At 41.1% G+C, this 12,844-nt stretch overlaps 1 protein-coding gene across 2 annotated transcripts in view; it reads left to right on the forward strand.

Annotated features, from left to right (window-relative positions):
- The window catches only part of RNF149 (ring finger protein 149), a 25,177-nt gene continuing 12,333 nt past the window's right edge, over nucleotides 1–12,844 (forward strand). The window contains exons 1-4 of one of the 2 annotated variants that reach the window (XR_011738951.1): nucleotides 1–587; nucleotides 6,384–6,634; nucleotides 9,327–9,395; nucleotides 12,187–12,269. Coding sequence is in view for 1 of the 2 variants with exons in the window: in XM_065829504.2 (XP_065685576.2) it covers nucleotides 128–587; nucleotides 6,384–6,634; nucleotides 9,327–9,395; nucleotides 12,187–12,269 (863 nt within the window). In the remaining variant the exon portion in view is untranslated. The remainder of the gene's footprint in view (nucleotides 588–6,383; nucleotides 6,635–9,326; nucleotides 9,396–12,186; nucleotides 12,270–12,844) is intronic. The other variant, XM_065829504.2, reaches the window with a different exon arrangement.

Genomic DNA, 12,844 nt, shown 5'->3' on the forward strand with positions numbered 1-12,844 from the left:
GGCTTGTGGGGTTAACCTGCGCGGCGCAGGGCGGCCGCGGTGCAGAGCGAGGCGCGGTAGACGGCGGAGCGGCCTCGTCCCCGCTCCTCTTGCTGCCGGTGGGCCGCGTCGCGGTGGCGGCCGGGCCATGGTGCGTCGCGCCCGGCTGGCGCTGGTGGCGGCGGCGCTGGTGGCGCTGGGGACGCCGGTGTGTCAGGGCGCACGGGCCCTGGAGTGGTACACGGCGTGGGTGAGCACGGTCTACGTGGAGCCGCTCAGCAACCGCACGGTGCAGGGCAGCACGGAGAGCGGCCGCTACGGGGACAACTCGCCCAAGGAGAGCGCCCAGGGCCTGGTGGGCATCCCCCGCGGCGCGTCGCCTCGCCACATGGAGGGCTGCGCCGCCGACACCGACTACGACGTGCCGCTGCCGCCCGACGGCCGCGGGCTCCCCGAGGGTGATCCCCCGCCATGGATCGCCTTGGTGGCCCGCGGAGGCTGCACCTTCAAGGACAAGGTCACCAACGCGGCGCGGAAGCGGGCGGCCGCCGTGGTCATCTACAACGAGGCCCGCTTCGGCAACAGCACCGTCTCCATGTTCCACCTGGGTGAGCGGGGACGGGGCCTGGTTTTGGGAGGCGGCTTTGTCTAACGCCGATCAGCTCCGAGGGCGCAGGAGTGCGGCTCTGCGTCGTGCGGGGGAGTGTGGGCAGAAATACCTGTGAAAATGGTACAAAGAGCCGGGGTTTCCCCCCTACCCCCACCCGCGCTTCCGTTAAAACCGCCCTGGAGTAACCCCGAGCCCAGCCTTTGGCTTCCAAGTTGTAGCCCAGGTGTCCGGGAGAAGAGTCGGTGAAGCCATCGGGGCGGGCAACTGTGTCACAGGCTGCGGCCAGAGGCGCTGGGGGGGACATGGTTTGGTTTAGAGCCACCTTTTTGTATGGCAGCCCCTGACAGGATGGTTACAGTGGTGACAGGTAGGCTGCTTTCCGCAGGCGTTGAGGGAACATGCCAGGTATCCTGAAAATGCTTTCTGATGCCTTTGAAGGCATAGCTGTAGGTATTTGAAGGTAGCTTTTGGTGAAGGCTTTATTGTAATCACTTCCTCATCCTCTCCTGTGCAGGTCTGTAAGGGATGGGTATAGGCATCAGCTAATTCTTAAATGCTCGCTAATGTGGTAGGAAAGCTGATGCCTAGAGAAGGAGGTTGACTTGGCTTGTCTGAGCATGCTGGTGAGCTGTAACCTATGGACGGGGTCTGTGCCTGTTGCCGAGTTAAGGATCCAGGTTTTCTTACGCTGCAGTCAGTTCTTGGGCTATGACAGCAGAGTCTTGCTGGATTTTTATGAGTATGACAACATTAAATGCTTAAATCATACTGGCAGGGGGTAACCTCAGAACTCTGCTGTAAAATCTGCTTGCATTTGTAGACTTCTGTGGAACTGGAAGGTCTTTGGAGGAGGATACAAAGACAAAGCAAACTACATAGAAAGTGCTGCAAATGTGTGTTTCACATGGTCCTGGTGCAATGAGTTTGTTAATGCCCAGGCTGTTATTCTTGGTTGTGAGGAAGACTGAGGACTTGGTTAAAGCAGAACCATAATGCATTTCTAAAGAAAACAAACTCACTTTCTTTAATATGGTGATCTTAAAATCTCAGGGAGCCTGTTGCTTCATAGCACATTTGATATATTGGCTGGAAAACAGATCTCTTCTTGGAATACCAAGTGGCACCTACTTGGATGTTGGAAGCATGATTACTGTTCTTTTACCCTGCTGCTTGCTCAGGTAGATCAGTCTGACCTATCTCTTGTGTTCTTAATCTAATGTGAAAGTGGAGGTGGGACTCTAGGGAAGATGCACCTTTGATTTTGATCCCATGTGGCAATTAAGGTACTTTGTTGGGTAGTAATTCCTTCCTCTTTGACAGCTCTCCTGTTCGTTTGGGGTCTGGCGCTGTGTATTGTCCAGTCAGTACTAAATTTTTTTTCCTCCCTGTGGGAATTTTCTCATGTTTTGCTCCGTGCTCTGTCGTAGCCTCTCATATGCTCTTATTTGCTCTTTTGTGGAATCTCTTCCTCCTTTTCTCTTCTTGCTTATTTTATCAAACTTTTTTGCTTTTCTGCTATCATATCTGTGCTGTGGAAGACCATTTTGGGCTTATGCTCAGGTTTGGACTTGCTGGTATAGTTACATTTATCAGTGGTATGAAGACAAGTGCTTCCTGACTGCTGGTTGTAATTATTTTCTTCTTCTTAAGCTGACAGAATGTTGGCTGATAAAAGCTCTGCTGATGTAAAGAGTGTGACTTAGTATAGTGTATATAGAGGAATACATATTTCCTTATTTCTGCTGACTTCACAAATGCAAGTTGGATTTCAGGATGCTTTGGATGGGGGAGGAATATAAGAATGTATCACAATAGAATCACTAGGTCTCCTGGAGAAACAAATCTTTGTTTCGTGATTGAAACTTTCAAACATGTAAATGTTCATAGTTTTCAGTGCCCTTTGTGAATATAGGGAAGAATTACTGTTAGTGCTGTAAGTACTCAGGGAAATCTTCAGTGCTGTAGCTAAGGAGTCGAGTTATATGCATAAGAATGTCCACTTAATGGAGCTGCTGTTAGTGGTATTGTAAATGATGAGATGGAACAATGGTTACGGTTGAGAGAGGTGCAGCCTGAATTACATGAGGGTGCTCAATGGGTAACTCTAATGATTTCAAAGTTTCATCTTTTCTTTCTTCTGAAAAACCTGGCCTTTGAACTTTCTGGTGCGTGTGATATGTGTGTGCTATTGGTGGAGATGGGTTTTTTTAAAGGTTTTAGATGTAATACAACTTGAGTATAAAAAGAAATGCTTGATAAGGGAGAGAAGGGATTTGCTGTAGCTGGTGTCAAAACATTTGATAAAGGTTGAATATTCCAAATACTCTGCAGTTCAGTTATTTTTCATGAATACCTTGTGGGCTTCATGAGTGCAGTGAGTAGCAAACCAAAAGAAGGTTCTTCAAATGTGGCTTTACTGATGTGTGTCATGTTTTTTGAGTATTTACTATCTGCCTGAATTAGGTTGTTCAATATGCTGGATGACTTCCCTCCTCAAGGGATGTAATAGTGAAACAACTTCACATGTGGCTGAGGAGGTTTTTTCCAGTGGAAGATACTGATTTTACCCGAACAACTCAGTTATTGAATCTGAATAGTATGAACAGGAATATAGACTTTGCAGACAATCCTTACTCTGTTAATTTTTGTTGGTGGTTTGGAACTTAATATTATACAGAGGCTTCAAATTGCTTTTCAAAACCAAAATAAATATTGTAGGTAAATATCAGCTGGGAGTGGGTTGGAGAGGAATCTGGAGTGGCAAGGTGTTGAGTATTGTGGAGAGAAGACTAAGGAGAGTTAGAAGGTCAGTGCTGGTTGAGAAATTAGGGGGAGGCAGAGGTACATTGCAGGGAAAAGGAAAAAGGGTCTTCTGGTTCAATGTTTTTCCTCTTATACTTCATACTGGGCATCCAGCCATCTCTGAATCCTCTCTCAAGCCAGGATTTGGTGATCCTGATCAGAATGTAAGTTTGATACCTTGAAGACTGTGGAGTAAAGTACAATTGTGCTTAACACACAGGGGAATTTATAAATGTGATTTGAGGTCTCCGAGTTGTGAAGAAGCTGATGGAATGACACAACAGCATTTCAGTCTTTGAATAATGTGTTTCAGAACAGAAGTCTAAAATTAGTGAGGAATGAGTTAAAGCCCTTAGTCTTATAGGCTGCTCGCGGCAACTGCTTCTGAGACCGCTCTTGTTCCTTTTGTAATAGTGGATTGCAATTATTTTTTTTCTTCCCTTCCTTCTGTCTCGTGACCTTCAAGGCCATCGTGTTTAGTTGGATGGACTTTTAATGACAGGTTCATCACCAAGCCTTTAAAACTGTTAAAATGCTTTTAATGGGCACATATTTAAAATGTATGGCATACTTGTGTTAGTTCTAAAATGTGGTGTCCCAGTGTCTAGCAGCCATTGCACAATAGGATCCTGACTTCCATTTCAAGGAAGTAACTGGCTGATAGTTGGATGTGTTAGTGACAAAACAGAGAAAGGCATTCCTGGTTGTTGTGGGCTTTTTAAATACTTCTTTGTTAGAAATCATGCTGAGAACTACATAGCAGGATTAAATGGACTCAAGATTTTGGGACTGAAGAGGAAATCTTTATTGATTGAAAGGTCCATACTGCCTCTAGTCTTGAAAACTTTTCTTCTCTAAGCCTGAATGGAACCACATCTTTCTAGCAGTCTTGTAGCATTCATCAGTCGTCCTTAGGCTCCCCTCCTGTTATTTGTAACTCTTCAAGTTGATTAAGGACATAGGGCCTAACCTCCTGATGTAGGTATGTGGATAACAGCTCTGAGCAATGCGAGATAAATTTCTGCCTTCATATGGTCTGTTCTTGTTAACTCCCTGTGGGGTTGTACAGGGTCAGAAAGCCAGGAGTGCTTCACACTCTTCTCTACAAGATTCATGAGTCTCTCCAGTAATGCTTTCATGCTGGTTCAGAGAGGAGAATAATATTAAGTAAACAATTCTTAGTATGCTTGGACTTGTGGTATCACGTAGATCAGCACATTGTTGGTGAGTAGAACTAATTAGTGGAGCTTAGTTGCTTGTGGATTTTTCCTGTTTGTCTTCAGCTTTGCTGCTTTCTATCTTCTAATGGACCCACCTGCTGAGAGCCGGGTGGGTGCTGCTGGGGTGCCTGAGGGGAGGTACAAGTTGGGCCTTTCCCTGGTAGCGGCATCTTTGTCTCTCTGCACCATCCTCAACACCTCCAGAATTGTAGCCCCATTTGGAAAATCTCTCTTTTTGGGGCTGGATCTGGCAGATGGGTATAATGGTTCTTATATTCTTATGGTAGGTGACCAGAAGTGGGATACTTGCAGAATATGAAGCTGAAAAAGGATAACTGGCATTGAAACAGGATAGTTATTCCACAAATAACTGGAACCTTAAGTGTTTCATCCACAGAGAGAAGCTGCTGTCTACAGAAGTGAAACTTTTGCACATTCCCCTTGGCAGAGTGGCCAGGTTGATGAGGTGTCACAGCCAGAACAATCTCAACTAAAGGAGTTTGTTTTAAATATTTCAGGCAAATAAGGCTTTGTCTTAAGTAGGCAGAGAAGGTGGGTGAGTCTGGAATGCTGCTCTGAGTTTTGAAAACCCCCCTTGATGTAATGTTATAAATTGGGCAACTGTTTCTTTTGACATAGCTCCTCAGTAGTGAATCTAACATAGCCAGGGGGAGGAAAGGCTTTAAGTCTTCATTGGGAGGTTTTGTTCTACGTAGGTCATCTTGTCAATCTAAAAAGGTAGCTGTGACATTACAGCTTCAGCTTTCCAGCTAGGAAAACCCCACTCTTTCTTCTTCCTCTGCTTTCTTTCTGCATCAAGGTTAGCTTCACTTTTTCTCAGAGGTAGGAGTGCAAGGTAAGCTATAAACCATGACTTACCAAGGGTATATAGCAGTGTTGGTACACAAGAAGTAAGAGCTAGGTTAGATGTTTCTGAGAAAATAGCGGAGATGCTTCCAGACAATTGACTAAAACTGCAGTAACAGGATCTTTGGTTTTTGTTAGTTGGTCTTGACAGTATCTTACCATTTTGGTGGCAGTATGGTGCTTAAAGGTTTGGGCTTGTTTTTTTGTAATTAGGTGTTTTTTCATAAGGATTGAGTGCTTTTGAGTTCAAATATAACAGGAAAATCCTTTGGTTCTGTGCTTCCAAAAGAATCCCAAAGTATTTCTTGATAAGTCCTTGTCGTAAAGTCTCATTCCATTTTGAATATTCAGTGTTTTAAGAATTTTTCAGTATTTCAATGTTTAATGTAATTAAATATAAATATTTGAATCCTTTTTCCTCTTTTTGTTCATGTATCCAGTGTAATTGTGCTATGGATTCAGACTGAACTTGACTAAATGTCTCTCTCTTCATGGTGTTCACATACTGTCACCATCTGCAGCTGAAGTTCCAACACTGACACATAAAAGACCAGCTGTTCCTGAGTAGCATGTTAGAACTTCAACAACTTCATGATGAGATGTGTGTAACTTGCCTGTTTGTTTTGCTTGGCATCCACATCCCACTTTGCTGTGGAATGAGGTGTATAGGACCTTAAACAGTAGAGGTGCATCTGTTGAAGCTTATCTTGTGTTTGAGGGTTTCATAAAGTAAATAAATGGTTGTTTACTGGTAAACTTTATATCAAATCTGCTATGCCTGAAAAAACCTCAGAGGTTTTCCTACAACTTTGCTCATTGATCTTAACAGAAGAGGCCCAAATTACCATCAAGCCAGAAGGTCTAAATTCTTACTGTGATGACTTTTTTTTTTCCCTCTCCAACAGGAACAGGAAATACAGTGGTGATAATGGTTGGCTATCCAAAAGGAATAGAGATATTGGAGCCAGTACGAAGAGGGATTCCCGTAAAAATGACTATTGTTGTTGGCACGCGACACGTGCAGGAATATATTAGCGGTCAGTCGGTTGTGTTTGTAGCCATCGCCTTCATCACCGTGATGATTATATCACTCGCTTGGCTCATATTTTACTATATACAACGTTTCCTGTACACGGGGTCACAGTTTGGAAACCAGGTAATTGGAGAAGATGATGCTTCAGAGTGTTTACTGTCTCCTCAGTGGCCTAACTTTGCTTGTTTATTCTTGAAGATCTGTGTTTTCTTGCTACTTTACTATCTGTGAATGCTACTCAGCAATGGTTAGTGAGGCTAATAAGCAGTGTGCTAATTGGCATTGCAAGTTTGGCTAGTTATAATTATTAAATACCTGTATTAGGTTGTGGGAAATATATTTAGCCACTTGTCAACAACCAAGTAAAGGGAGCTTCTTGTGTGATTTGTCACCTAACTTAACTTCCTTTTGACGTTAAAAATGATTGTCATTCTTCTGTAATTTTAATCCTGAAAGTACTAACTTCCCTAACCAGACTTTTTTTTTTTTTTCCTTAATAAGACTCATAAGTAGTTAAGGCTAGAATTTTTGGTTCTAAAGCTTTATGAAAACCACTCTTGTAATCCTGGGCAATCCACTGTAGAGTGCCGAATTGCAGTACTTCCCCCTGAGGAAAGTACTTCATCATAGAGTAATTTAGGTTGGAAGTGACTTCTGGAGGCCATCTGGTTCAAACCCCTGTACTTGAGAGAGCAACTTCGATGGAGTTGTTGCAGGCCTAGACCATCTGAGTTTCTAAAGTATCTTGGAATGGCATTTCCCTGTGCTTTTCAGCTCTTGCGAACAGGTTAAGTTCCTTCCATGGTCATCAACAGCTCTACCACTGTTTTCTACTAACAGTGAAAAATAAAGTTGCACTTGTTTTTCTTGGCAAGCAGGTGTTTTGCTGGGTTTTTTGTTGTTTGTTTGTCCTCTGTTCAGAACACCACCACAAAATCTTTCAATTGACTGCTTATCATGTGGACTTCCTCTGGATTCTGTTTGAACATGTAGATTCTAGCTGAGGAGGAAGAGGGAAGGGAATCTTTTTTGCCGTCAGGAATCTGAGTTCTGAGAGGGGCTTGCAGGGCTCTTTTGGAAAAATACTTAATTTTTATTTTCAGTAACTGAGGATAAGACATGGGACTTCTGTATTGGTTAAACTTGTGGTCTATTTGAAATGGTGGTACCCTAGGGACTTTTTTACTATGTTTTAAGCCTAAGCACTTACATTCTGAGAACACTTTCAAGAAAACAAAAATTTTGAGAAATATTTGTAGAAAAAGGGGTGTGGTTTTGTGTTGAAACAGTTCTTTGAAGAAAGTTCCTTCTTTCAGTTACATTGGTTTCAGGGTAGTTCACACTAAGGGAAGTTCAGATACTTTAGAAGTAGTTTAAAAGTGTGTTTGCCTTTTTTTTTTTTAGGTTGAATGTGATGTCTCAGAAATATGCACCACAAGCTCTTAATGTATTTTGCCATTGGGCTTGTCATTTAAATGCTTCTTAAATGAAGTTGTGTAGCATTAGAAGATTATACCACTTTCTTCAGTCCTCCTGTTTTTAAAACAGCCACTGAAAACAAACTTATAAAATCATGCAAAATTTTAAATTGTTAATGTCTTGGTCAAGATACACCATTAGAAGTCTTCAAAATAATTTTGGAAACAAAAAACCCACTTCTCTAACCCAGTATTATTTTGCTTGGTGTACTGACTCCAGTATAATTAAAACTAGGGAGTTAAGGATGCCATGCTTTAAAGTAACTTGCTGCATAGCTGCTAAGTGAAGATGAAGATGGTTTTCTTAAGGTTTATTCTAAACATCAGTTTAGCAGTAAATCTTAGGAAGACCTATTTGCTACTGAACATAAGACAGGATTGTGCAGAAAACCCTGAGCTGATACAGAAGGTGGAAGAGACTGCTGTTGCTGGTTGTGTCTGTTTCTGAGGGAACTTTCAGACTCATTCTTTTTACAGCATACAAAAAAAAAAAATCCCAATTTTCAGTACAGCACATCTGTAAAACGATGCAAGCAATAGTAATCATCCTTAGAGAGAAAAGCTGCCATTACTCTTTTTAAAATTCCTTTATGGTATTTCATCAGTGAGGGCTGCTGCTAGACAGATGTTCATCTGTTAATTGGGAGGGTTTGGTTTCTCAGTTTCTAGGAATAGCTAGTATGTTGTCTTGGAATACAGTCCTGCTTTTATCTTCTTGCTTCCCCTCTAAGCATAGTTAGGACCGTTACTGTATAGAAGTCCAGTATGGTTTCTCATGTCCGTTAAGCCTTTTTTTGTTGTCTCCTTTGCATAATGTGTCTTTTCAGTGTAAAGCTTTGTGTAATGTGGGAGGCAGTGCTGAACTGAGGGGAGCACTAATAGCTCCGAGCAGCCTTTTGGCCCAGCTGTGGGCTGCCCGGCAGGATTCCACCTTTGCTCAAGCTTGTGCAGACCTTACCCTGTGCTTGCTTCCGGGCTTGCCTGACTAGAAGGTCTGGTTCTACAGCTGTTGTTTCAGCTCTGATTGCCTGTCCAGCCTGCAGCAGTTTCAATTTTCTGCTGGGGGAAGACCCTTAGTGCAGGCAATCAGGATAGAAGGCTGTGGATGTCCATTGTAAGAGCTGTGCGCTTCTAGAGAAGGTTGGCTGCTGTGCCCTGAGAATGCAAAACTTGCTGTCTTCAACATCTGCTGGCTGGAAGTATTTTGTAAACAAATTAGAGAGAAATCTTAAAATGAGTTCAGAAGATTTAGTAATCCCTATGGAAAGTATTTAAAAGCTTTGAAATGTAACTCTTAAAACTGACTTGTGTACTAATTTTTAACATCTTTACTCAAGGGACATAGGAAAGAAACTGAGAAAGCGATCAGCCAGCTTCAGCTGCATACTGTGAAACATGGAGAAAAGGTAATTCAGTGGCTCCGGTTGTTGCTGTATGATTTTCAGACTGTTGTCATGTCTTTAGAGAATTTAAACTGAAATTCTCACAGTGTAATTGCTGTGTGACTCTTACAGTCTTAAGCCCATTTTATAGAAGGCCAAGTTTAAAATTGAAGAGTCAAATTTGAACTACTTATGTAAGGCCATTTTGCAAATAGTATCTAGTTATATAGAATGTTGCAGTGGACTACAGAGCTGATACTGTCAAGATGAGGGAACACTAATATCTTATCAGCACTTGAAAACATCAACAAGTGGATTGCAAAATACTTCCTAAGGCCTATTGATTACACAGTTCTTTCAGCTGATGTAATGTCTTTTTTCTTAAAGGAACATCCATCTTTTTATTGATCAGAAGGCCTTAGAAATCTAAAAAGCTTTGAAAAATGAAACACTTGTTCCATCTTTTTACATACAATACATTAAGGGGCTGTATAGACTTACTTGAAGCATAAATTTTTTAGAAGTATATTTCTATGTGTTAAAATATTTTCAAAAATTAAAACAGCTTTCAGAAAGTTAGCTTTGTCAGAATATGGCCTAAACTCATAGCTGTATTAGAATAAATGAAGTAGGAAAAGCCAAGGTTCTAAAAAGACATTATTTTTGTCAGTTTCAGGCAGTTCTGATCTAGATGCTAAATTAGTTTGACTAGACTTCTGCTACTATGTAAACATTTTCCCCCACCCTTATTTGTCTTTTTGGTTAGTTTTTATGTAAGGACCAATTTGCTCAGAGATGAAAAACAAGGATTAGGTTTTTTTAATTCATGAATTAAAAAAAAAAAGAGAAGGGACACTTCTGAGTAAGAACTTTAAAAGCTGTGGTTCAACAGAAAGCTGCTCAACTTCAGTCACATGCTACAGAGAATATGTCCTTCATTTAGTAAATTGGTTTTTAAATGAAGAAAAACCCTGGCTTTGAACTTGCCTCTCTTGTGCATTCAGCATGTTTAAGTAGCATTTTATAATAGTATTTTTTACTTCTAATTATGTCCTAAATTCCATCAAAAAGTAATCTATATCAAGCTGTGAACAGAGGGTTGTTCATAGAATGGTGAGATCAGAGATCAAGAAAGATGGAATTGAACCAAAACTTATGTAATGCAGTAGCAAAGCCTAACATCAGCATAGGAAGAAATGGATGTAAAAAGGTTGTGATGAAACCTGTGGTGCGAACCACAAGGAAGCTGTTAACTGCTTTTAAGTTTGTGTTCATCAAACCTTTGGTAGCAGGTAGTTCCTTCCTGTCAGTATACCCTTGACTAAAATTAATAAATAAAATGGGGGAATTTGAGTTATGTAGTATGCTGGTTCTAACTGTGAGTGCTATATTAGTTAAGCAAAATAGAATGAGACTAGATTAAAATACTTATATTAAAATAGTGGTTTTCTGTTTGGTAAAATGTCTTGTAATTTGATTTGAATCAGCTTACTATCAGCAAACTTGATGATGCAGAGGTACTTTCATGAACTAATGTAAATTTATCTGGAAATACAGTCCCGTCTATTCCGGAAATGAGCATTTTGTGTTTAAATGTTTCCTTTCAGCATTACGACTAAAAGAGCGTATTTATTTTATTGTGACACCGTACAGTCTTTTATTATCGCTTCATTTGGGGTTGAGGTATTTAACTAAAAATAGGTCAATATTTTAAAAGTGTATTTGCTGTCATGTAGATCTTTCCTGAGAAGCTTATGGGATTATTGTAAAATGGACACTCATTTGAGTACGTGCTGCATATGGTATGCTTGGACTTTGCCTCCTATGCAGAATAAAAAATATTTGTTATAGAATAAATACTTGTTTTAACTTTGCTTATATTAAAAGTCTTAATTTGATTTGAGAATTTAAGGCATTAATTATGTAAATTGATAGCATGCAAAGGAGGGGAAAACTTGCCTTGAACTTGAAAGTTTGCTTGCAGTACTAATTCATTTGAGCATTTTTAGTAATGAAATGGAAGTGCTTTAGTAAACAGTAAACACAAAATATTTACTTTGTGGTGGATGAAAGAGAAGAAGTTGGCCCACTGTCCTCCTTCTAATACTTGTTTTATGCAACCGAATTAACACTGAATTATTTCTTTTTGGAAATACCCATCATATTTGCACCGCAACTGTAAGTAAGCATGGCTTCAAGAAGACAGTAAGACCTGATATTTAACCCTTAGAAAGAAACAAATTGAGGTGGGGGAATACTGTGTTTGACTGCTTCTCTGGTATGAGCTTGGAGAGAAATCTTACAAACCATCCTAAATTGCATACTTCAGTTCTTTTGTGGCTATCAAGGTCTATCTGCTAGCATGGGGCAGGAAAACTGAAAAAAACAGTGGGGGAAAAGAGGTTTGCAATATGCAGCCCCAAGAATCTCATTGTACGTAAGCACTTGAAGTCTTTGGGACCATCAGTTAAGAATTAGATTGTGCACTTTCAACTGAGATGACCTCTTTTAAAATTTAATTTATAGTTAGTTTAAATGGAAATTTTACTGTGCTCCCGTGAGCAGTGCCAATGTCTGAGACTTAACAAATTACTTAAGGTACCATGAATAGCTATTTTAATTATTAAAAGCAGGCAAACCTGGATTTTCTATTTGGTGTCACATGATCAAATCACCTCTTGATGGAACCTTCAAATGAGGGAGATGTTTTTATTTGCTAAACCATTTTATACATTTTGCATTCTGTGAAGCTGTTACAGAAAGCTTGTTCTGTAATGACATATGGATGTAATGCATTTAAACATGTCATCTTTAGGGTTTAGATGTTGATGTGGAAAACTGTGCTGTGTGCATTGAGAACTATAAACTGAAGGACACTGTCAGAATTCTGCCATGCAAGTAAGTTGCCATAATTGTTCCTTCCTCTCTAGCATGTTGTCACTAAAAAGTAGGTGACGAGCTTTCTGAAAGCTCTTCTGCAGCTCTGGTGGCAGAGCTGAAGCTGTGCCATACATATGTATGGCCTGTCACATGTTGGAGGGCACTGGGAGACCATTGAAAGACATGGACCTGTTGGAGAGGGTCCAGAGGAGGCCACAAAAGTTATCAGAGGGCTGGAACAGCTCTGCTGTGAGGACAGGCTGAGAGAGTTGGAGTTCTTCAGCCTGGAGAAGAGAAGGCTCTGGGGAGACCTTATTGTGGCCTTTCAGTGCTTAAAAGTGGCCTATAAAAAAAGATGAGGACAGACTTTTTAGCAGGGCCTGTTGCAATAGGATGTAGGGTAATGGTTTTAAACTAGAAGAGGGGGAGATTCAGGCCAGACGTGAGCAAAGAATTTTTTATGATGAGAGTAATGAAACACTGACTCAGGTTCCCAGGGAAGTGGCAGATGCCCCATCCCTGGAGACATTCCAGGCCAGGCTGGATGGGGCTCTGAACATCGTGATCTAGTTGCAGATGTCCCTGCTCATTGC

The sequence above is a fragment of the Patagioenas fasciata genome, chromosome 1 (assembly GCF_037038585.1).
Source record: "Patagioenas fasciata isolate bPatFas1 chromosome 1, bPatFas1.hap1, whole genome shotgun sequence".
In the NCBI taxonomy this organism is placed as follows: domain Eukaryota; kingdom Metazoa; phylum Chordata; class Aves; order Columbiformes; family Columbidae; genus Patagioenas; species Patagioenas fasciata.